The following is a 25,068-nucleotide window of genomic DNA, read 5'->3' on the forward strand; positions in this document are numbered from 1 at the left end:
GAGAGATAGAGAGTGTGTGAGGAGGAAGAGTCGAGATACTCACAGAAACAGAGGCAGAACATGCACTTGTGAGTCAGAGTGTGTGTGCGGGTGTGTATGAGTGTTTGCTCTCGGACTGAGAGAAAGAGAGAAAGAGAGAGGAAGACAGGGAAAGATAAATGGCCTCATTGAAAGACATTGCAGAGAAATAGCATACGAGTGAGAATTCCTGGTAAGAAGAGGATGGAGAGAGTGTGAGAACATTGAAACGAGCGGACGCTGAGATCCACAAATCCTCTTACACAACCGACTGGGTGAATGACTGAATGAGTGAGTGAGTGACCAAGACCAACACTGGACCAAAGAAGGACAAGAAGAAGAATAGAACGGTGCTTGGTGACGCATCTGACATCTCGTCCTCCATCTTTCCCATCCTCCACCCTTCCATCCATCCTTCTTGGAGACAGGCAGCAAAGTCTTTCCTCGGTCCTCTCGCATGCAACAGGAGCATCTGCTGCGATGGGCAGCGCTCAGAGGGACAAGATAGCCTGAGACAGCAGCAGAATCGCAGGAACTTTGTGTCCCCATGTGAGAAAGACGTCAAGATCTCATTAATTAACAACACCACTTGTCCAAATCCAGAGACTCACCACTAAATACGCACTCAAGACAGCTAAATACAGGTAAGGATGCCTAAAAGGTTGTATTATTAGTGTTTTATGCTCATAATGCTCAGATGAGTTTACCTTTGTGTGTGCATCTTATTTTAAAAGTATCTTAAATGTTAATGCAAAATGAGAATATTTTTCTTTAACATTTTCCTTTACCTAATCTAACTAAAAAAGTAATTGTATCAAATAAAAATATTCAATTTAATTTAAGTATATCCTTTATATATATATATCACTTTTATTATCAGATATAATGTAAATTGATATGATAAATATATAATCTAATATTTTTAGATTTTACATAAATATTTTCATATACAAGCATGCATTAGCATGTGGGTCATATTTCTGCATTTGTGGGTCCCAGGATCTGCACTTCTGTTCTTGTGTGGCCACGTTGACCATGTTGTGGAATTGGCCAGGTTGCAATTCATGATTGCATGTGCACACAAACGCAGATTCCATCAATGACTCACATTATCCGAGTGGGCATCTGATCACATGGGACTACTACACACCGACACGCATACTAACCCACATGTGTGGTTAAGACAGAGAAGGACCTGTGCTTGAGAATGTGTGTGTGTTGCATGCACGGGCGCTGCAGTCAGTGTGCTGCGTATGCTGCTCTGGTTGCATAACCGCCGCTGCTGGCGCACCCCTCCCACAACACTGCACTAAAAACTGCTAACACAGATGCACACACTCCCAGAATACTAATAAGTGCCGAAAACCTCGACCAAACACCCACAAGTCCCTGTTTGCATCCTGTACTGTAGATTCAGCCTCCTGTCACAGTGAAGATTCAGCAATCAATACTGTCCGTCAATATCTCAAAGGAGGAAAGCAGATGAATCTGTGTCTGTGCACCTGAGGTCATGCCAACATCAGCCCAAAATAATGACTTTGTATTGATAAATGTTATTGGTGTCACCATTAGTGCTGATGGCATATTGGTTAGCCCGGTTTGGGGTGAACGAATCCTTCAAAACCTTCTTAAAATCAAATACTAGAAGATTCTGGTTTGATATTCGGACTGATATATCAGAATTATGATAGAAAGTCCATTGTCAGTCCTTTAAGATCTGGTGTTTCTATTTTACAGCTTATTATAATGTAATTGATAGAAAATAGAATTCCAATATTCCAGCAGAATATTACTTTTTTAATATATTAGGAATAAGCAAATTTCCATTGGTACTCGAGTAAGATTTAGATGGAAGCTAAAATTGCTATACAAAATGATGGTGGTGTTCCTATTAAAAAACTGACATTTCTATTTTCCAGTTTGTGACCCTGGAGCACAAAACCAGTCTTAAGTAGCACGGGTATATTTGTAGCAATAAGCAAAAATACATTGTATGGGTCAAAATTATCGATTTTTCTGTTATGGCAAAAATCATTAGGATATTAAGTAAACATCATGTTCCATGAAGATATTTAGAAAAATTCCCACCATAAACACATCAAAAGTTACTTTTTGATTAGTAACATGCATTGCTATGATCTTCATTCGGACAACATTAAAGGCGATTTTCTCAATATTTTGATTTTTTTTTTTGCACCCTCAGATTCCAGATTTTCAAATAGTTGTATCTCTGCCAAATATTGTCCTATCCTAACAAACCATACATCATTATTTATTCAGATTTCAGATGATGTATAAATCTCAATTTCAAAAAAATGACCCTTATGACTGGTTTTGTGATCCAGGGCCACATTTATTCCTCAAGAAACGGTCTATCCAGTCCTGTATTATATTTTCATATTTCCACCCCATTTTCATCCAAAGATTGCTTTCTAAATATGATTAGAATAGAAAAACAGCATAATAGCACAGATTAGCATTCCTTTACAATGTTTTGACAAGGGCTTTTTGGGGTAATTGATTATTTTGCGTAGTTGTGTAGAAGAATCCATGTTGTTGAGTTCAATTCAATAATTAGCCAATGTTTTGTGATAATTAAGAATCGCTTAATAGCTTATTTACATCGCTCTGCTAATGCTAACCTTTCAAAGCTAATTGGCTGTATGTTGTTTTCTCTTGACTAGCCAGTTTCTAACATTCTTAGTAATGATCTTTGCGACATGTCCTGTGAAAAGGCCTAGGTTATCTATGTCAACAGAGGCTAAGGGAACAAACAGTCTCTTTCGTGAATGAACTGTGGGTAAAATGGCTGACGCCTGCTCTGAATGACAGCCGCTGAATTATTAAACACTCCCTCCTCCTCACTAAAACTAACATGACCTGCGTTCTCTACAGCAGCTCGACACACACACACACACACAACAGCCATTTCTAACAGCGAAGATGTTAAACCTCTGATGAAACCTTGATCACACTTAGCACACAGTGCCAGACAATGATATCCATCCATATTTTCATCTTCCAGAACCATCTCACGGCTTCATCTGCTCCATCTTGAACTAATTTTTGCAACATGCTTTCACACAGAATTGTACATGTTCTTGTAGGTTTATAATACAGCCGAAAACCTCCATGAAATGCCTTTGTGATTTCATTAGTATTAGTAGGTAAATTGTGGTTGTAACACATCTGCTTTTTCATCTGTACAATAGTTGAAAGCATCTAAAAAGCAAACCTTTTACATGTACAACTGCATGAAGGAAGCATATTCTTTCATCCAAAGAACTTCTTTGATTTTATAAGAATTGCAACACAATGTGCGTAGATAATCCATCATAATTTTTAGTACCTACAAATCACTAACCAAACAGCATCTGTTATTTGTAGACCTGAAGAAAATCAAGATCAGACAGGATTCACGAAGGAGCTGCAAACCCTAAAAAACACAGAGCATAATCATGTACTCATTGAATCCATCCAACATATTCTGTAATCTTATTTCTAAGAAAACAGGTAAGATAAACCTTCCTGATAAAAATGAAGTTGTATCTACGAAAGCTTTTGTAAACCATGCAAGCATTCTCAATCATGGTTGTGTTTCTAACTACATTAAAGAATTAAAAACTCAAGTCAGGTATTTTGTGACACATTTAATGACTCGGACAAGAGAAACATTTTGAAGATTCAAACTAGAAATAAACTAGAGCTATTAAGTTTCTTTCAGCTCTCATTTTAGCTTGCTGGTGGTTCCTGTGATCCCATTGGTGGATTTTTGAAACCAATGGTGTTTTCGCTGCTTGTTTGTGTATAGCTTTGCTCAGCTGTGAAATAAATACATGAATATACAATGCAAATTTCCAAAAATAGTATTTTTTTTAAATACTTAAAAAGTAGCAATAGATCTTTTCCTCTGTATTATGATGATTATAGGTGATTAAAGAAAAATGTGGTGGAGACATGGAGCTATTTATCAGTTGTTGATTGGCTGGAGGCAGATCTTAAGAAAGGAGCAGGTTTATGAGGATGAAATGATTAGAGAAATTTAGCACCAATATTACATTTCACTGGAAGATCAAGTTTTGACATTTTGATTAAAAATTCAAAACAAAACAAAACAGCAAATAAACAAATTAAACATCGGCACATATAAATCATTCACAATAAGATCAATAACATGCATTTAGAAAATAGTGAGTATTTTTTTTAATATCAACTTTACATGATTAACTTTCTCATAACAATATGACTGAAGTTGAATTCCAGTTCTTAAATACTAAATGTTGATACAAAAATTTCTACCAGAAATTTTCAGTAACAGATTTTTTATAAAAAAAAAAAAAGCCTATAAAACAGCATTATATGATGTGAAAATATTTACAATAATATTAAAAAAAACACATGCAAATCAGTAAATGAATAAAAAAGAGATAATTTATTTTATGATTGCATTAGTTTAATTTGCATGTTGTATTTGTTCAGGTATGATGATACAAGGAGTGCAAATGTTTTTATAATTTTTCTTTGTGAGTTATAATATTGTTTGATTTTACTTGTATAGCGCTTTTTACTAAAAAATTATGTTAACGTTTGTAATATCTTAATATCTTCATGCCTTGTCAAATTTAGCAGATGAGACCTGGACGGTAGTATTGTTTACATTTTGCAACAATGTAAACAATAAAGTTGTGTAAATAAACGTAAACATTTGAAAAATGCATTACAATTATTTAATTAAAATATATCGTATTTCATTATTACACTACCAGTCAGAAGTTTTTGAACAGTAAGACTTGTGATGTTTCAGATAAGCCTCTTCTGCTCACCAAGCCTGCATTTATTTAATCAAAAAAAGCAAAAGCAGTAACATTTTGAAATAACTATTTAAAATAACTGCTTTTTATTTGAGAAATTATAGAAATTAATACTTTTATTTAGCAAGGATGCTTAAAATTGATCAAAAGTGATGATAAAAACATTTATAATGTTACAAAAGAGTTCTATTTCAGATAAATGCTGTTCTTCTGAAATTTCTATTTATCAAAGAAACCTGAAAACAATTATTCTTAGCTGTTTTCAACATAGTAATACATGTTTGTGAGCAGCAAATCAGAATATTAGAATGATTTCTGAAGGATCATGTGACTGGAATAATGAATAAATAAATTTTTTTAATATATTCAAATAGAAAACAGTCATTTTAAATACCAAAAATATTTCACAGTTTCACTGTTTTTGCTGTATTTCGGATCAAATAAACACAGGCTTGGTAAGCAGAAGAGATTTCTTTAAAAAACATTAAAAACATTTTCTTTAAAAAACATTTGATAGGCCTTAAAAATGACCTTACTCTGACTACATATTTAGTTCACTAAAACACATATATGGGTTTGCATTCTAGATGCTGTCAGTTATTAATATTACATAATACAAACATGAATGTGATCCACCATGACTGTATATGTGAGACTGGCTGCGGTCGTGAGGGCAGGGCTTAGGACAGGCTTTGTGAGACAGAGGTGAACAGCTGATAGCATCGCTGGCACAGGACACGATGCCCTCTTGCTGACTGTCTCACTGTCCAGGTGGAATGTATCCAGAGAGAGAGACAGAGAAGGGCAGTGGGGAGAGATGTGCTTGTGGAATGTGCTGGGTGGTACCTGTGTGTATTTTTGTTGTGTGTGTGTGTGTGTGTGTATTTGTGGGAGTGTGTGGGATATGAGGACAGGAATGTTCTAGATATTTTGATGACTGTGCCTCAATCTGCTTGCTTTCTGGGTTTTATACCACATTCCATTCATGATGGACTAATTTCAGTGATATAAAGCGAATTATTCTTCTGTAATATAATTTTTTTTTCAGTAAAATAAAGTATTTAGTGAGAGAAAAAATTAAGACAGGATGCTAGTTTGCTAAACAATGCTTAAACATATATTTGGGCATCATTTTTAGTACTCTGCAGCAGCCTAAAGGATCCCTGTTGATTTACGTTCACTTTAGATATTAACTATTTCATTTATACCCCTATTTTTTTTGTTTCTCAAACACTCCCCCATTGGTCACACAAACATATAGCCCCACCCCCACACCCATGCCATTGGCTGAGCTGTTGCTGTGTCACTCTGATTCTAAAAACAAACAGAGCAATGTTTTGATGTGTTTGAATGTAAGAAATTACCCCGTTATTGTATAGTTGTCTCAGCATATTAAACTAGAATAGAAGAAGAAAGTATTAAAACCTTGAAAAAACATAGTAAAGTGCTAGCAAAATGTACTGGAATGTGATGTCTTGATAATGTGATAAGGTTCTGAATGAACTCAAGAATGCTGTTGACTCAATTACTCAATGTATCCAGTAACTGAGCCTGTCAGTGTGCCTTCTTTTGAACACAAATTCTTATACGTGACCCTGAACCACAAATCCAGTCATAAGTAGCAATAGCCAACAATACATTGTATGTGTTGAAATGATCCATTTTTCTTTTATGCCAAAAATCATTAGGATGTTAAGTAAAGATCAGGTTCCATGAAGATATTTTGTAAATTTCCTACCGTAATGATATCAAAAGTTAATTTCTGATTAGTAATATGCATTGCTAAGAACTTCATTTAGACCACTTTAAAGGCGATTTTCTCAACGTTTAGATTTTTTTGCACCCTCAGATTCCAGATTTTCCAATAGGTGTTCCTCTGCCAAAAATGTCCTGTGAAAGCTTTCAGATGATGTATAAATCTTAATTACAAGAAACTGACCCTTATGACTGGTTTTGTGGTCCAGGGTCACATATTTAGTGTTTTTAGGGGGGGAAAAAGTAGGTAAATGGAGAAATATTAACTCTGTATTATTAATATGTGGAAAAGCAATTAGATTTGACACTGCAGGAATAAAGTGATTAGTAATAGGAACAAAATGTCACAAAAGATGGTACTGTAGCGTATAAATACCGGTGTATAAGAATATGGTAATCATTTAAGTATTATAATATATATCAAAAACAGTATGACCATATAACATCACTTTATCGTGTCACTGTCACATTTTTTTTTTTTTTTTTGGCTTCTACTGCATGTTATGTTACTCAAATTAAACCATTTAACTCTCTATTAATTCACTACATACATATATACAATATTTATCTCTGTTAAGTTTCTTACAAACACTCACCTTTTCTCTTCACAAGATATTAACTGATGGACTTGAGTGGTGTGGATTACTTGTGGATTATTGTGATGTTTTTATCAGTTGTTTGGACTCTCATTCTGACGGCACCTATTCACTGCAAAAGTTCCATTGGTGAGCAAGTGATGTAATGCTACATTTTTTCGAATCTGATAAATCTGATTATCTTGGATGGCCTGAGGACGAGTACATTTTCAGCAAGTTTTCATTTTTGAATCATAGAAACCATTGGCTTACCACAGCCTAGCTCATCTCAGTTATTCGCTGTTTCTCATCCTCTCTAGCTCGCTTCATCATGTTTTGTGCTGACAGGGTCGAACACACACATGATTTCATTAAGTGCAGCAGTGTTGTTCAGAGCACCAGACAGTTTGCCTGCTTTAATATGTTATCTGCTGTCTGTCTCTCTCATGAGCCTCTTACATAACATAGTTTGTCTTATCAAATATGAAATCCTGTGTGCAATGAGAGGCGGAAACGTGTTTGCCCCCGACAAACAAACAAATTATTAGCAGTTAATCGATTCACAGCGCTAAAGAACATATGTTCAGTGGAGAGCACTAGACTCACATCACAGTTACGAGATTAACAAGATTTTTTTTTTTAATGCTAACAAAGTACCACAGTAGGTACCATGTCTTTTTTTTTTTACAATGGTAATGCTTACACTACAGTACTTTGGGTTAGTTAACATGTTACTTAGAGGGTACATCGGATGCCCATTTTCCACAAGTTGGTGTGATTCTTTAGAATCATGAAATGTCTGCAACATACTTTGGTTAAAATTCCTCACTGGTTGTGTAAAACAACACCGTTTTTACCTTGTCAAAAACACGTCTGTGCATTTAAATATTAATAAGCTTTTTTGTATATTCGGTGTCGCATTACTATCAAAAACAAAACTGCGTCCTCAGTGGCTCTGATGTCAGGAGAAATGAAGACTTTATTGTTCACTTTTACATTCAACTACAAAACACCCGCATTGCTTACGATACATTGTTGTCGCTACAGTTGCTTAAATGTGGAGAAAATGGCGGACAGCATACTATTGGCTGAGAGTGGAAAAATGCTAATACGGGACAGTCCGTCAGCCATTGTAGGTGGGGCCTGAACACTAAGATGTCATACTGCTTAGAAAATCAAAACGACTTGATAATTGAGTCTGTTTAGGTTTTTTGCGGATTATAGAAATCAAGTGAATGGATTTTTATCATTGTATGGTGGTTGTGTCCACACACTGCTAAAACACATTTATATGCAAACACCATGTAAAAGTCTGCAACTGACCCCTTTAACTATTAAATATTCAGTTTATTAAATGTCATGGCCTGTTAGGTACCATCTAAAAATGTTAAAAACAACCCAATTTGGGTTGAACTGCTCTCTCCTGTAGAGGACTTAAAAAGCTTGCGCTTTGACTGACTGTAACTCAGCAGCTGGGTTGTTTCATCAGACAGGCTCAACCCAGCGGTTGGGTAGAAAAAAATAACCCAGCATTAAAAATGACCCAGCAACTTAGTTACAGAAAACCTACATAGCACCTGAGTAAAAAAATAACCCAATAAAATTACCTGAAAAGTTGAACCCAGCATTTGGGTTAAAAATATATATATATATATATCCCAGCACCTGGGTAAAAATATTAAAAATAACCCAATAAAATGACACAACGGGCTGAATTTGGGTTAAAAAAAATAAGCCAGCATTTTTTAGAGTGTATAATATTGTAGAGTTTGCTTTGTGCTGGCGTTCTGATCACCCTGTTGGGGTTATTTTGCGATAATGGCTGATGTTTGTGGTTAATGATCTCAAAGCAGAAATGTCTGAAGGCTTAAGAATCATTTCACTCATCAAATCTCACGGTTTCCAACACCTATGCACCAGCTGACTATGCTGATGTCAGAAAGCTCATTCGCACCTTTGTGTGTGTGTGTGTGTGAACCAGTAAGAGCGCGTGGTTATTTTTGGCTCTGCCTTACAGCTCTGCGGTGCCGTGGCAACTCGAATGAATGTGACTGACAGTTACTGGCTGATCGGTGCTTCTGTGACCTCCAGAAAATGGAGGACGGTTTGGAGCCATATCCTGTGTTCACATCCTAATTAAATCATTGTAAACAACTAAACCAATGAGCGAGATGGGAAATAGAATAAACAGAGGTTTACGATGACTAGAGTCTGATTGGTCACAACAGCGTCAAGGAGCTGGTGAAAAACAAGCGTGTTTTTATGCGCTCGCCTGCGCATGTTCCAGAGTGCGGGTGGGTGAGTGTGTGAGTGGAGGTCCACGGCTGTGGGTGGAGAAGAACGTGAATCTTTAGAAATGGATGGATGGGGGAGGAGGAAAGAAGAACACAGATAGTGGAGAGCCGCCATAAATAGACAATCTAGCTTACGCTGCACTCACGTCATGTGTGAAATACAATGGCCTTGTTTGATTTCTGTGGTAAATTCAATCAATTACTCATTCCTCGACTGCTGAAATACATTCTTTAGATGTGTCGTGCAAATATATTACCAGATATATCTGCAATGCCAGCATTATCCTTTGACCTGTGCTTGCAACCGTGAAAATAATTTACTTGTATTGTAAATTAAACAAGTACAATTTAACTACTTAGCCTTGAAAAGAGTCACTTGGCTTACAGTATAATTCTCTACATGTTCTATCGATGTTTACTATCTGACGGCTGCTCACCTCCTGTGGCATTATGGGATAGAAATGTGTCAGATGGTTACACACTTCAGAATTTCAGCAGGAAATACATTTGCACACAAGTCATGATTACAACTTAGGCCATTACAACTCAACCACTGTATGTAAAAAATGTTTGTTTGTTTGTTTGTTTTTGTGTTGCAAAGGAGCTAAAAGTCATATATGTGTGGACATAGGTTTGTAAATAATGACAAAATTTTGTGTTTCGGTGAACTATCTCTTTAAGTTCTCTCACTCATAACACTAACATGGATCCGTGCGTGACGAAATACTGTCCATTATATTAATTCCTCTATTGTTTTACAAAACATTGAAGAAAGAATGAAGCCTATAATGGTCATGTTTAAACAGCAGCAGTATTTAAGTGATTAAAGGGTTACTCCACCCCAAAATGAATATTTTTATCATTAATCACTTACCCCCATGTTGTTCCAAACTTGTAAAAGCTCCGTTCATCTATGGAATACAAATTAAAATATTTTTGATGCATTCTGACAGCTCTCTGACCCTCCCATAGACAGCAATGTAATTAAAACGATCAACATCCAGAAATGTAGGACATCGGTAAAATAATTCATGTGACCACATTGTTTATGTGGTTTACACTTTGATTTCAATGAAACCAACGTATTCGCATGGTACAGCTGACACAGAACAGCATACGCCGTTTGTGTTCAGTGGATACGCTCCAAAATGGCGCTAGGGTGATGTGGAGGAGATGAATTGTTAAATAAAGTTGTTATTTTTGTTTTCTTTGCGTATAAAAAGTATTCTCGTAACTTTGTAAAATTGCGGTTGAACCCCTGATGTCACATGGATTATTTTACAGATCACCTTGCTACGTTTGTGGACGTTGATCTTGTTAATTACATTGCTGTCTATGGGAGGGTCAGAGAGCTCTCAGAAATTGAATGCATCAGAAATATCTTAATTTGTATTCCAAAAATGAAAGAAGTTTTTACAGTTTTGGAACGACATGTAATAAACGTTTTTTACGTAAGTGATAACTGCATGATAACCGAACTGACATGCACCTGCATTTTCTGCAAACCTCTTCTGTCTGACTGAAATGCTTTACTCTCCACTCAGCTTTAAAAGCTGCTGACTGTTAATTTGATGGATTTTACAGATAAACACGCCACATCGGTTAAGAATTTCCAGTGTTATGGAAGTTGTCATCTTTTACAGTAAATACTGTAGAGGGTTTTCACAACACATTATTGTCCACAGTTATTGGCCATATTGGCAGCACTGAATGTAAACAATGCCACTAAACTGAACGAAACTTGTGTATTTTGCTAGTTATTGCTGCTAAAAATGTTTGTTTTGGGCTGTACTAATCGGTTGGACTGGGAAGAATATTTGGAGTAATATAGACTGCCTAAAGTTATAACAGTTCAAAGAGAGGAGTGCAAGAAACTGTCTGAGGAACAAAAGGCGTTTGTGGTTGACCAAACTGAAACAGGATTTCCAGGGCAAGAATCTTGACAACATTCGTATTTGTTCTTATCATTTCCAGTCAGGTAGGTGAAATATCTTAGTCTAATATCTTAGTCTAATATCTTCATTAATACTGCTCGTACATATCTTTACCACCTATTAACTTTAGTTTGTCAAAATATTGCGCCCTTTCCTGCATACTAAGTCCTTCTCTATATAATTTACCATCTTCCACGTTTTTTCCATAGTTTAGACAGCATAAACTAGCACAACAACGTATTCAGTAGTACATTTACCGTGCAGTCCATGATGTTGTTTACATCCGAGTGTTGCCGATATGGCTGCGCATCTGGGTAAATGACCAAATCATGATGTAAGTGCAAACCCTCTATTTATTTTAGTCAGTTGCTGTTACGGTCGATATTCACAACTGGCATGAGAATTGATACGGCTTCTTTCTCATTCATAACCTTACGTAAATAAAATGCTTGACTCTCCACTCAGCTATAAATGCTGCTGTCTGTTAATTTGATTGATTTTATGGATGAACGCGCCACATCAGTTAAGAACTTCCAGTGTTATGGAAGTCGCCACCTTTTATATAGAGGGTTTTCACAATGCGTCATATTGGTGAAACTGAACATAAACAATGCCACTGAACCGAACAAAGCGATTTAGCATCTTCCACACATTTTCACAACTAGATACGGCCTCTTTCTCATTCATACAGACACTAATATATGAGACTCAGTAAGTACATGTAGTGTCACCAACAGTGTGAATAAATGTGTACCGTATGAATAGAACATATTAAATGGTAAATGTATAGTGGTTGCTAGGTAACTGCTTTGAGTAAGTCATTACTCATTACTAAGTCATTAAGTCATTGACAAATGTCATTACTCACCCTCATGTCATTACAAAACACATAAGATACAAAGCAGGAAGAGATTTTGGAATAACCATTATTTGTAATAATGACTAATCATGCCACATAGCTTCAGAAGTCTTGGAATATTGCGCAAATGTGTTTTATTAGTGTTTTGTTGTTGTTGTTACTTGAAAGCAGTGGTCACTATGAGCAGTCTTGGAAAAGAGCTTTGACATTCTCCGTTTTACATTTCACAGGGAAAATAATCCTGCTGAAAAAAAAATATAGAAATCACCACAATGGTTTCCACCCTGGTGAAAAAAAACAGCATATGCTGGTCAGGTCTGTTTTGGTGCTGGTTTAAGATGGTCCTTTGCTGGTTTATGCTGGTCCTTAGCTGGTTTATGCTGGTCCTTTGCTGGTTGATGCTGGTCCTTGACCAGCATAAACCAGCAAAGGACCAGCTTAAAAAAACTAAGGACCAGCTTAAACCAGCATCAAAACATACCTAAGCAGCATCCCAGCATCAAAACATACCTACCAGCATATGATAGTTTTTTCACCAGGGCACTACAAATACCATTACAAACCATCAACTTTTAACTATTAAACCCATTAAAAATTGGTTTCCTGTAGTGTGTTTTGCAACATATTCCATTAGGATTTAGTGGTTGTAACAAGCCACCAATATAAGGCAACCAATTACCAGTAGAGGCCAATAGGCACCATTACAGTTTCCATTAAAATCTGTACAATTCCCAGTATACCCAGTAAAACCATTACAAATTCTGTGATGGTTTCCGTTGTTTTGTTTTTTCAGCAGGGTAAACAGAGGGTGAGTAAACAATGTCAGTAAATAATGAATTTTCATTTTAGATTAAATGTCCCTTTGTGTGTTGATGTCCCTACCATTGGTTTTTATGTAATCTCACTGCAGGCTTTCATTAATTTCCCAGTTTGCAATGTGTAATTACGAATCCAAAGACTGTTTTTTACTAATCAGAATCTGGTAATTATGGTAATTCCAACATGACATGAACGTACCATTCCACTTTGACTGTTCAAAAGCGAGCAGAGCACTGTGATACGACAGAACTAGAAGCTCCTGTGATAATCACTAAAGTGCTGTCACGCGCTTGCAGTGTAAGCAGCTTTGTTAATTATAATGGAAGTGTTCTATTTTATAGCACAAGATCACAAGCACAGTGTGCATGTGGAGTAAAAGAACGCATGTTCTCTTGCTACCTTTTTCTGCTGCATGTAGGTCAGCTTCCTCTTTCTCTGCTTCTCTCTCCCTCCCTCTCATTTTTCTCTCTCTAGTACATTCTCTATCATCACATCTTACACAGCGTGCAGAGAACTGTTACAGATATATCAGTGTGCTCACCACTGCTAATAAAGCACACAGACATTCACAAACCACACCTAACCACAACATTTTTATCTCAAACTGTCACACCATTTCAAACATCCATCTAAACAAATGACTTCTGGTCAAACAAATGATTCTGGTCCTGGATGCTGACTGGTCAATATACTGTAGCATATGAAACAAAAAACCTGATTAGTGTCCTTAAAATTATTCTAAAATACTTTATGAGATACTCAAACCATGCTTTGTCATAACTAAAGGGGTTGTGTGTCATGCTTAACAACTTCCCTTTAGCTGTGACTGTTGACAATGTATTCCCAAATATAACACAATACTAGAATGTGAAGCTGAATTGCCCTGGATAAGAATGTCTACTAAATATCTTAAATGTAAATATAGCACAGGCTCATCTAACATGAAATCAAAACATGCACAATACAATTTCTTGTAAAGCTATATGTTATTCTAACTAAAAACTGTGTTTCTCTTTATAATATTTATTTTGGTAAGCCACACCCACTTTTCACCTTCCAATCAATTTATGCTAATCAAATCAAGTCTCGTCCTACATTTTTTTCTTGTTAAATACCCTGTGCCTCTTGAAATATGTCTCATTATGGAAGCAAAATGGGTTGCAAACAGTAATGTCACTGGCAGCCATTTTAGAGTTGTGGGCTTCTGCAGTGTTGTGTTGTGTTGTAATGCATGTATAGGTTCATAGCAGAAGGACAGACTGTTCTGTGGTCAGGTCCTCAGCCTCTTCCTCCACAGTGCCCATACCCCACAGGGCCACAGATGGCAGCTGGCAGATAGAGCAAGAGAGTTTTTTAGACTGGAAAAGATGCTGCAGGCTTCCAGATTTCTGCTGTGAATGGACATGTTGCGCAGATCACAGTCTTTTGCACAGACTCAGCTCGTATTTCCTCATCAGAATTTCCCCATTGCTTTGTTTTTAGCTCTAGATGACAGGACACTTTTTAGACACTGTTCCCAAGAGTGCAGGCAAATGGCCTGGAAAAGGCTGAGCTGTGTCCTTGCATTAGCATCACCTGAACCCGTTTTATTTTTTTTTCCCTCCAGGAACAGAAACGACACTACCTATGACTCTGCATATCTGCGCCACTTTGGGAAAAGTGCTGGAAGCAAGTAACGCCTGGCAAGACTCCTGAGACACTCTCGGACCTGTCACGACACCAAAGAGTGGATGCACAATCTGTCAAGCTCAACGCAGACCCCTTAAGAAATTCTGGTCTTTTAAGGACTGGGAGAACACCTTCCAGATCATTCAGATGCCACATGAGCACCTCCCCGAAAAGCTTATCAGAACAAAGGTCAGGGAGGTGTAAGCATAGCCAATCACAAGGAGAAGCAAGAACAAGGCAGGGTCATACCACAGCGGGGACCTGAAATAGGAAGAAGGTTGAAATATAGCTTCTGTTGCTCTGGTTGCGTAAGTTCCTTTCTGAAACTCATTAAGCAACCTGTGAGAAAGTCTACGGACATTTGGCTAACAATAGTATTGAACTAAACAGTGTTTCTTAGTAAGATCCTACTCTGTATTTAGGTCCTTATTGTATTTATGTGCCGTACCAGTGTAAACACTGAAACAATTGCCAACATATCTTCTTTGTAGAGTTCAGCCATTCCTTTGTAAGTAATAATATCACTGAATATCCTGTTACAACGAATTAACAACTCTCAGTTGTGCAATATCAGTGAACAGGGTGCAAGTTGTTGCCTCAAGACTTTGTTAATCACTTGAACCACAAACTGCAACTTTTCGTGACCTCTGAAGCAAGACATACTAGTCTGTTGTCCTTCAGGACTTTTTATACCGTGCACTGGCTGGAAGTCTTTGTCCATCTGTGCCACATAAAGACTCAGGGTGACGCAGCCCGTGACCAAGGAGGGACTTTGAGTCAGCAATGGAAAAACCCATCCGTCCTCACGTCCCCTGCAATGGCTGAGTGTCCTCCCCCAGTGCACTGAAGACGTTCTCTGCAGGACCGTACGCTACACCCAGTTCCTCTAGCCAAGAACACCAAGCCTAGGAGTGAATGTCCTGCCTGCGGCGCCAACCTGTGACCATCCCCATGGACACTGTCAAGATCATCCAGTCAGAGAAGTTCCCTCGGGAGTGTCCGGTCCCTGTGACCCAGCCTCGCTATGCCCCACCTCCCCGTGTGGCGTGGGATGGAGGAGGCGAGGGGGAGGTGATCGTCAACCAGGCATGTGGCGACCTGTCCATGGAGGTCAACGGCAACACCGTGATCCCACCCAGACCCCTAGTGTCTCCTCCTGCCCCTGTCCTCCGCCGGGAAGCAAGTTATCTTGCCCAACGCAAGGCCAGCACATCCGACATCTGCTACCACCAGTTCCACTACAAGATGGACGACGTAATCGTCAATCAGTACGTGCTCCGCTCTTCCTCTACTTCTTCCTCCTCATCCTCCACCTCCTCAGGCCCGGTGATGCCGTGCGAACCGCTGGACTGCCCCACATGTGGACACACCTACAACTTTGCTGGCAAGCGCCCACGCATCCTGTCCTGTTTGCACTCGGTGTGTGAGGAGTGCCTGCAGATCTTATACGAGTCCTGTCCCAAGTACAAGTTCATTTCCTGCCCCACTTGCCGCCGTGAGACCGTGCTATTCACCGACTATGGGCTAGCCGCGCTGGCCATCAACACCAGCATCCTCAGCCGGCTGCCGCCTGACCCCGCGGGGACAGTGCAGTGGGGCAGCGACGGTGACCGCAGCTGCTATCAAACGGTGCGCCAGTACTGTCAGTCGGCTTGCACTTGCCACATTGCCAACCCTCTTTCCTCTTGTGGCATCATGTAGAACGGAGAGGGCGGATGACCGGCACAACTCATCCTAAAAGCTATTCCACCATCTGAAAACCTTGAGTCACACACATTTACCTTCTCCGAAGGGTCACAGATGTATCTGTATATTTAATAGCACAGGATGCTATGTGGACTTGAAGTGAAAAAGACACTTGTGTGCAAGACAGAGATATCAAATATCAGAGTAAATGTATTTTATGTATGAACTGATTTCCCTATAGCCCTCGATCTCTTGTTTGGATGTGTTCGTCATTGACATCTCTTTACATGGGAATGCCAAGGGAAGTCTATCTCCCCCCATCCTGGGTATAATAAAGACCAATAAAGAATTTAAAAAGTCAAACTGTTTGTTTGGTCTAAACTTTCACTTGCTAAGTTGCTAAGCTATAAGCAATTAGGCTGATTTGCGAACATCTGCTAGCCTTAAATCCCGTTCACACCTAGGGTGACCACCTGTCCCACTTTGCGTTGTACCGCACAGCATTTTCACCCCTTGTCCTACGTGTCACATATTGAGAAAATGTCCCACATTTTCATCAGTCTGTTGGTTTTTAATTATCATATTAAGAACAAATATGTTATTTTGCCTTTTTAAGAAAGCTTTTTATTCTTTTTGCGGTGTAGTTCTCGCGCAAAGGATTTGCGGACCTCTTGCGGATTAATTTTACTCTCATAAAAAAATGCGCTTTCTCTTGCTTGCATGTGCATGCTCAGAAACATAAATCAGTGCATATGACAACGGACGTAATCAGTATTTACAGTGTAACAGTAGAAAATTTATCTGTCACACACGTGTCCCGCATTGTCCTGCAAAATCACATCTATGTCCCCCAACGGATCTATTGCCAGGTAATCAACCTATTCAAACCAAGAATGATAACTATAAAGATAATTATATTAGCGTCCACACCAGTGGACGATATTGTCTGTTTATTCTAATGGTGTGTACACACCAAAAGCGAATTTAACTATTTGCGCAATTAGATTACATACAAAGTCAATGCAAAGACACATATAAGCATGCATTCGTGCCAGGTGACATGAATGAAGTGAACTGGGCAACACAATTGCTACAAATGCGTGATATTGTGCGTCTTTCATGCAATTTGAAAAACTGTAATTCGAGCGAAAAATTTGCATGGCACATTGTCGCACAAGCCATTCTGAGAAGAACTTATCAACACGTCCAGTTTGACACATCCGGTTGTATCAGAAAATGGAGGAAAGCATTACGCAATGATTTTATTTGCACAGGTGACACGGAAGACATCCCGTGAGTAAACTAGAGTGATAACTCGATGAGATTGTTTGCTTCACACGTGTACACACACGCCTGCTGGTTTAAATTCTCAAGCTTGTTATAGTAGGATTGATTCTGATTGGGTGTCAATGTTTTTATCATTCATCAGCTGGAAAAAATTGCTTTGAAAGTGATTCCAACAATCTTGTTTCTCCGTGCCTTTATCGTTACAGCTGTGGTGTGGACTCTGTAATATTGAGGATGTTTTTTAGAATTATATTGTAATTATCTTTATAGTTATCATCTCTGGTGTAAATAGGCCTTTAGTCACTAAATTAGGCTGCACCTATTCCTACAACTACATGCCTATTGTCCAAAATCACACCCTCCTCAGACATTCCAGCCAAACTTATGTCAAGAAACCCATTTACTTTTAGAAAACATATAAATATTTAAATTTATTAAAAAAAGGTTATTAAAAATACATTTTGTTAATTTATTATTAACCTGATGGAGATATATTTGACATTAAAGATACTTATATATCTGTGTGTGTGTGTATATGTACATACACTCATGCTTCTCAACATCATGTGTTGTTTCCTCAAGCATCAATGATTCATCAGTGTTTCTAGCCTTTTCTGATAGTTGTGCACATTGATTTTGCAAAGGGAATGTAAACTTGTGAGATACTGTTTAAACTTGCAAGCATATTGTACTGTGTATTTTATTACATTAAACAAATGTAAATAACTTTACACTTACAAAATAAGAAATTCTTTTAGCAGCAAAAGTTTACAGACTGAGATCATGATAAATGCAAAAATGCTATAATACAGTGAAACAAGAACAAAACAGCAGCAATTTACATTGCATGGTACTTTATATACAATAGGACTAACAAATACAAAGTGCACTGACAGTTCCGAACAGTTATTCATTAAGTACATGAAGATATTTAGTACTACTCAGTACTGTGATTAAAATAGGCTACACATACACTCTCCAAAAATATACTTAAGCTCTCAGTGGGCCAATACGGTACCCACCAGTACCCTTTCAAAAGGTACACATCTGTACCTTATTTACCCCTAAAATTGGCTTAAAGGATATATGTGACCCTGGACCACAAAACCAGTCTTAAGTCGCTGGGGTATATTTGTAGCAATAGCCAAAAATACATATTATGGGTCAAAATTATTGATTTTTCTTTTGTGCCAAAAATCATTAGGGAATTATGTAAAATCATGTTCCATGAAGATATTTTATAAAATTCCTACTGTAAATATATCCAAACTTAATTTTTGATTAGTAATATCCATTATTAGGAACTTCATTTGGACAACTTTAAAGGCGATTTTCTCAATATTTTGATTTTTTTGCACCCTCAGATTCCACATATTCAAATATTTGTATCTCGAACAAATATTGTCCTATCCTAACAAACCATACATCAATGGAAAGCTTATTTATTCAGCTTTCAGATTTACCCTTATGACTGGTTTTGTGGTCCAGGGTCACATATATTAGTACCCAAAATGTACATGTTAGTAACTGTTACCATTTTAAAGGATGCCACGCCAGTGACAGCTTTTGTACCCTATTTTGAGAGTGTAAAAATGCCATAATCCTCAGGTAAATGGGAGGTGTGCCTCTCCACTGTGAGCCACCATCACTGGGCATCAATGTGGCATGAATTTTAGAGACGTGTAGTCATACTTCTGCTCCTGCTGAAAAAGCTGGGCATTCTTGTTTTCTTCTTAGGCTGAGAGCTTTGAATAAAAGTACATTTATTAAGATACAGTACACTTGTGTGTATCCTAATGAACATTAACAAATGATCAAATGATACATAATCATTAAAACAGCAATTATTTAAAACATTGTCAATCTAAAGAAAATCTAAAAAATTAATTTTCTCAAATTTACCTTTTGCTTTCTCTGTCAGACAGCTGTGTTTCCTGCCTTCTAAATGATGCAAATTTCAGCTTGTGGATCTTACTCGGCTTTTTGTGCTCATTTTCCGGTAGCTGATTTAACAAACAGAGGAACAGTCATATTATAATAGCTTTCAACATCCACATTTCATGCTACTTATTCTAATACTACTTTTGTTTTGGAACAATTCACCCCAAAATGAAACTCAGTCATTTACTGCTCCTCATGTTGCTGTAAAACATTTTATTGACATATTTCAGCTTATTTCAACATTATAAAAGCACATATGTTTTTGTCCTCATAATTGCACTATATAATTTATTTGAGTCCATACAATAGCTTTCTGTGAAACTAAAGTCTTTATTTACTAAACGTTTCACTTTCATTGTATGAAAATCAGCAGTTTTGTGTTGAACAGAATAATAAAACATCAGATTTCAAAGATATTAGCGTGAGTGAATTATACATTTTTGGCCCACTGACTGTTTACTTACAGGATCTTTACCATCAGGTTCCTCGACTAAGACACCTGCAGCAGGTTCTCGCGCAAACCTTGTTCTCCCTGTAGGACAGACAGCTATTTTAACAGACTTCCACCAAACCCAGAATGCTTAATTTTTAACAGATATATGGATTTGAACTTGTCGTCCGTCAAAAAGACTCACTGCGATGGCTGACAGCTGCCTGAGTGTCAGATACCGATCTGTGACGAAACCCCATGGGTTCTTTTAGGTGAATCTGTTTGCTGGGTGGATCTTCATGACCAAGAATTCGTAAACTTTGACTTGCAGGATAGCCTATTTCCTCCTCATGCAAGTTTCGACACTAAAAACATTTATTTACAAAGTTAATGTGCTTGAAATACGAGGGTTCAGTTTTCAGGAAACAATAAGGAGTCATTTTGACACACGACACCGCTTTTGGCAAACTGAGCTTGGCTGCAAAACTAAACTGGAAAGTCTTGATTGTAAGAACAACTATAAAAGCAACCTTTGTATGATATGTAAGTGTCTCTAACCTTTATTTCAGCATGCTGACTCTTCAGAATCTCCACCTCTTTCTGCAGGCTGTAGTTTTGCTGCTGTAGCTTTGCAATGTTCTCCAGCATCCTGCACACCTGCTCCAGGTACAGCAACCCTGGAGACAGCTTGTCCAGCCTGTATTGATCACCGTCTGCAAGCTGCTAAGACAAAGAGATCAAGACCTGTTTTCATTAAGATTCCCAGTGCTGGGAACAGTAAAGCTTTTGTTATCTAATTTGGTGAGATATAAAAGGCAAAAGCTAATCAATTTGTACTGTATAAAATGTAAAGCCTGATCTCTGTTCTAGGTTCAGATTTCTCTAATCTTAGTTTACAGATTATAGTTATAAACGTCTATTCTGAGCCGCTTTGCGAACACTAGCTTTGTAGATTGAACAAGTGAAAATCTCAGCATAGGGAAGCTGAGCTTCGGAGGTAAAGGAAGTAAATGCAAATGAAAAACGTTAAAGCTGAAGTATGTCATTTCCGTACTATTAGCATAACCAAATAGACTGACAAAAATAATGACTGACTGTTCTTGATCAGTTTTTCTGAATACTCCACCTCATCTGATGAACAGATCCATATCCAGATCCAGTTCCATATTATATTTATATTCTAGATATTACAGTTTATTACTAAAGGGACAATTCACACAAAAATGAAAATTCTGTCTTAATTACTCACCCTCATATCATTCCAAACCAGTAAGACCTTTGTTCATCTTAGGAAACCAAATTAAGTTATTTTTGATGAAATCTAAAAGCTTTCTGACCCTACACTGTGAAAAATTTTTTTTCAAAAAGTTGTTTCAACATAATATAATTTGTTACCCCGCGGCCTTAAAATGTTTAGTTTAGTCAACTTGAAATTTTAAGTTACTTAATGTTAATTTAAGTGACAACTGGAATATTTTAGTTGACTAAAAAATTTTTAAGGCAGCGGGATAACAAATTATTCTAAGTTGAAACAACTTTTCTTTTTACAGTGTACATGGAGCAATGCAACTTACACATTCAAGGCCCAGAAAGGTAGTAAGGACATCAAATCTTTCAAATAGTCCATGTGACATGTTCAAAGCTACAAGAATACGTTTTGTGCACCAAGTAAGCAACAAAAAATATTTAACAATTTCTTCTATTCTGTGATGCACGTTCACGACTACCATGATGCATGCAAAATTTAAATTGTAGAATAAAGATGTTATTTTTGTTTTCTTTGCACACAAAAAGTATTCTCATAGCTTTATAAAATTATGGTTGAACCATTGATGTCATGTGGACAATGTTCTAACTACTTTTCTGGGTCTTGAATGTGGTAGTTGCATTGCTGTCTATGCAGGGTCAGAAAGCTCTTGGATTTTATCTGAAAAGATCTTAATTAATATCTTAATATTTTAAAATATCTTAATATCTTCTGAAGATAAACAAATGTCTTACAGGTTTAGAATGACATGAGGGTTAATGGCAGAATTTTAATTTTTGGGTGAACTAACCCTTTAACTATTTGCATCTATTTGATTTTATTTAAATATTTTCAAAATGCATTTATTCAAGTCAGAATAAATCTGTTTACTACTGACAAATATGCATCACATTGTGTTTATTAGTGTATGTGAAAACTGTGCAGTCCAAATGGATGGAAATTTAATACGCAATTCAAATATGCAAATCTAAATCTGAAGCCTAAATATAAACATATGATGTATAATTCCAAGGAAAGTATTAACTAAAATCTAACTGACAGCTTCCTTCTATGACAACAAGCTCCTCTAGTCTCCTCCATCCAGACTATATGCACTCTCTGATGATATTTCACACCCAGTTTGATTTAAAATGATACAAAAATGCATTTGTTATGTCTTCTTTAGAATGAAATTACTGTTTTGGTTAAGTTTTATAAAGTTTTCATTCCCCCGTGTTCCCGTTGCAGTGATAACGTTCAGACATGTCCAGCACAGATCTCTATCATGGGTGGCATTCATTCTCAACACCCACACATTCCTCTCAGTCTGCTGCTGGCACCATTCCAGTCATTCCTCTCTCACCTGAACCGACCGGTTCACAGTCTTAGAGCGATTGTTTAGCATCTCATGATACACATACTGTCCAGAGTCCATTAAAAGACGTCTAGACTGTGAATGTGCATTGTTTGCATTCGAGAGAAAAAAAAAGCCTGTGTTTTAGTAGGGTTAAATATGTAAGGGGTAACCTGTTCATTATGTACCTGAGCTAGCTATAAAAGCTTATGTAACTTGTCTGGTTGTCATTTCTTAACCATGAAGACTCACAAGATGTAGGTCAAAGTGCATTTAGCGCAATATGCATTTTGACCTTGGCCACATCATCTTTTTATATAATTTGTAAAAAAAAAAAAAAAAAGAAAAAAAGAAAAGTAAAATCAAGTTATTTTAAAACTTCAGTTGATCTGTTTGAATTTTGTTTGTCATTATGTTTCCCAAGACATACAAAAGTACAGTATAGGAATAATACAAAAAGTCTGTTGTGCAAAGGTACATCACTTTGGAGTGTGAGGAGCGTGAGGAGTGTCTGATGTCAAGTGTGTGACATGACAAATGCTCACTGTGTGTCATGTACGTGTCAAGTGCATCTGAAGCAGTTCACAATGAGGTAAGCACGTGTTCACCGATGGAACAGCATGATTATATTAATCATAAAAGTGAATTATTTTATGGCAAATAAAAAGATACTCTAACCCTGTATAACCTGATGTTCCCTAGCAAAGCCATTTCTAAGAAAAGCAACCGCAAGCAACAAAATAAAAAATAAAATTTAAACAGTTATAGATAGCAAATCTGTAAAATCAAATACTTAAAAATAATTCTAAATGTGTTCGACTTCAAGTTCATTTCTAAAGCCTATTTAAAAACAAATGTTGTACCAACTCAAAAAAAAATTGTAAAACAAACTGAAATACAAAAAAAGTAATTAAGCAAATAAAAGTACACCTCAAGCAACACCATAAGATAAAGAAAAAATGTGTCTTGTACCTAGATTTGAATATATTTCTATGTAAGTTGTTCAAAACAAACATTTTTAAAAGAAGTAGATGTTGACTGCTCACCTCCAACTGGCTGTGTACTGATTGGCCATGCTGGTGTGATTTTAGGTGTTTTCTGTACAACGCTGCTTTCTTGGGATCTGGAGGTTGTGAATGAGTTCTTCTTGGACGAGCGTAGCGATGATGTGATCTGGAGCTGTTTGAGTGAAAGCTGGCTGTACAAGAGGTTGTGTTAGAGCGATACCGTGGCCCAGCGGTCCCCCTTTCAATCTGTTGCAGGGGTCCTCTCCATGAGGGTGAATCTGTCCTTCTTAAGACTTGCTCCACCTCCAGACATGTCGTTATTGGAGCCACAGAGCTGAGAGTGACACTTGAGGATGAGGAGGAGCAAACAGAAGGAGACGGGGATGAAGGTTGAGCCTCGTCCTCTGTAGAGCCAAAAGCTGGCTGTGATTCTTCAGATGTCAAAACACTACACTGATGAGAATGACAAGGACTAGTTGTACTAACCGTCTCAAATCCGGAGTCCTCCGATTCTGATTTTACATTGGATAGCGGGACGGAGTCCCTAGAAACGGAATCTAATCGGTCCAGACCAGATCCTGTCTGTAAGTACAAATCCTGGGAGCCTTCAGTCACCCAACTCTCAAGGAGATTCCCAAAATTCCTATATAGGTTCATTGATGATGAATTTCTCTCGTCCGGGACTCCGTCTCTCTCCCCAGACTCAATCGGAACATGTGAACCTCTTCGCACCACCTTGACTTTCCTACAAGTGACTAAAACTTGCAGGTCGATTTGTCACGTTGAACTAAAAACACCTTTCTAGTGCCGCCCACATTCCGACTCCAATGCTTCTCAATCACCCTCTGACAACTACTCCACTTCCGGTGCCGTTCCTAAAAACCTGAGCTCATGTTCTTGCCGGATCTGTCAAGACATGTTGTGAGGGTGATGAAACTTTCATAAAGCCCTTAAACAAAGCAACTGAAACTGCTGGTATGTATGCTGAGAAGCAAGGAAATAGGGTCTGCGATGCATTAAAAAGAGCAAACCCTAACCCTTCAATAATCAGATATGGTCAAACTGTCCACCGCAATATTTTATATTCTTGATTCTGCTCTGCTCCACTTCATTACAACTTTGTTTGTTGTTGGGATGACAAAAATTGTTTAAAGTTTATTTTTTAGGGTGGTCTTCCTCAGCAGTCCAACAGTACTCAACAATGTCAAAATGATTGAAATGCCCATTTAAATTAAGAAAGGATTAAATTCTAGGGGAAACACTACGGTAAACAGTTTTAACCATAAACAAAGGCAAGGTAAGACGTGAGTAGCCAAATATCCATCTTATGAGTGTTTTACGATAGAAATTTTAACCGACCGATAGTGTTATGCAGTGATGATGC

The 25,068-nt window shown here is 37.5% G+C and overlaps 2 protein-coding genes and 1 non-coding gene across 4 annotated transcripts; 1 reads left to right on the forward strand and 2 right to left on the reverse strand.

The window, feature by feature from the left end:
* rnf208 (ring finger protein 208) lies at window positions 1-18,437 on the forward strand. The gene is made up of 2 exons (XM_051120528.1): window positions 1-662; window positions 14,672-18,437. Exon 2 carries the CDS (start codon window positions 15,649-15,651, stop codon window positions 16,432-16,434), a length of 786 nt encoding a protein of 261 aa, XP_050976485.1. The 5' UTR covers window positions 1-662; window positions 14,672-15,648; the 3' UTR covers window positions 16,435-18,437.
* On the reverse strand, window positions 3,423-3,553 carry LOC127172629 (U8 small nucleolar RNA). The gene has a single exon (XR_007828659.1). It is a non-coding gene; the product is annotated as a U8 small nucleolar RNA (small nucleolar RNA).
* On the reverse strand, window positions 18,391-24,567 carry si:dkey-106l3.7 (uncharacterized). 2 transcript variants are annotated; one of them, XM_051120522.1, is made up of 6 exons: window positions 23,724-24,567; window positions 20,636-20,800; window positions 20,283-20,442; window positions 20,112-20,179; window positions 19,609-19,709; window positions 18,391-19,451 (listed from the first exon to the last, which is right to left on the reverse strand). In XM_051120522.1, the coding sequence occupies exons 1-6, from the start codon at window positions 24,339-24,341 to the stop codon at window positions 19,379-19,381; spliced, it is 1,185 nt and encodes a 394-aa protein (XP_050976479.1). In that variant the 5' UTR covers window positions 24,342-24,567; the 3' UTR covers window positions 18,391-19,378. The 2 variants fall into 2 exon arrangements, with proteins under 2 accessions (XP_050976479.1, XP_050976480.1); XM_051120523.1 differs by having other exon boundaries at window positions 20,636-20,797; window positions 23,724-24,565.
* Window positions 24,568-25,068: the final 501 nt, after the last annotated feature.

This window comes from Labeo rohita, chromosome 10 (assembly GCF_022985175.1).
Source record: "Labeo rohita strain BAU-BD-2019 chromosome 10, IGBB_LRoh.1.0, whole genome shotgun sequence".
Taxonomy (NCBI): Eukaryota; Metazoa; Chordata; class Actinopteri; order Cypriniformes; family Cyprinidae; genus Labeo; species Labeo rohita.

Excerpts from the sequence above, each read along its gene's own strand:
- si:dkey-106l3.7 (XM_051120522.1), bottom strand. The coding sequence starts at position 24,341 with ATGAACCTATATAGGAATTTTGGGAATCTCCTTGAGAGTTGGGTGACT. Across the intron at positions 20,801-23,723 it reads CAGTACACAGCCAGTTGGAG|CAGCTTGCAGACGGTGATCA; the intron begins GTGAGCAGTCAA and ends TCTTTGTCTTAG. Across the intron at positions 20,443-20,635 it reads GTCAGCATGCTGAAATAAAG|TGTCGAAACTTGCATGAGGA; the intron begins GTTAGAGACACT and ends AAATGTTTTTAG.
- rnf208 (XM_051120528.1), top strand. The coding sequence starts at position 15,649 with ATGTCCTGCCTGCGGCGCCAACCTGTGACCATCCCCATGGACACTGTC.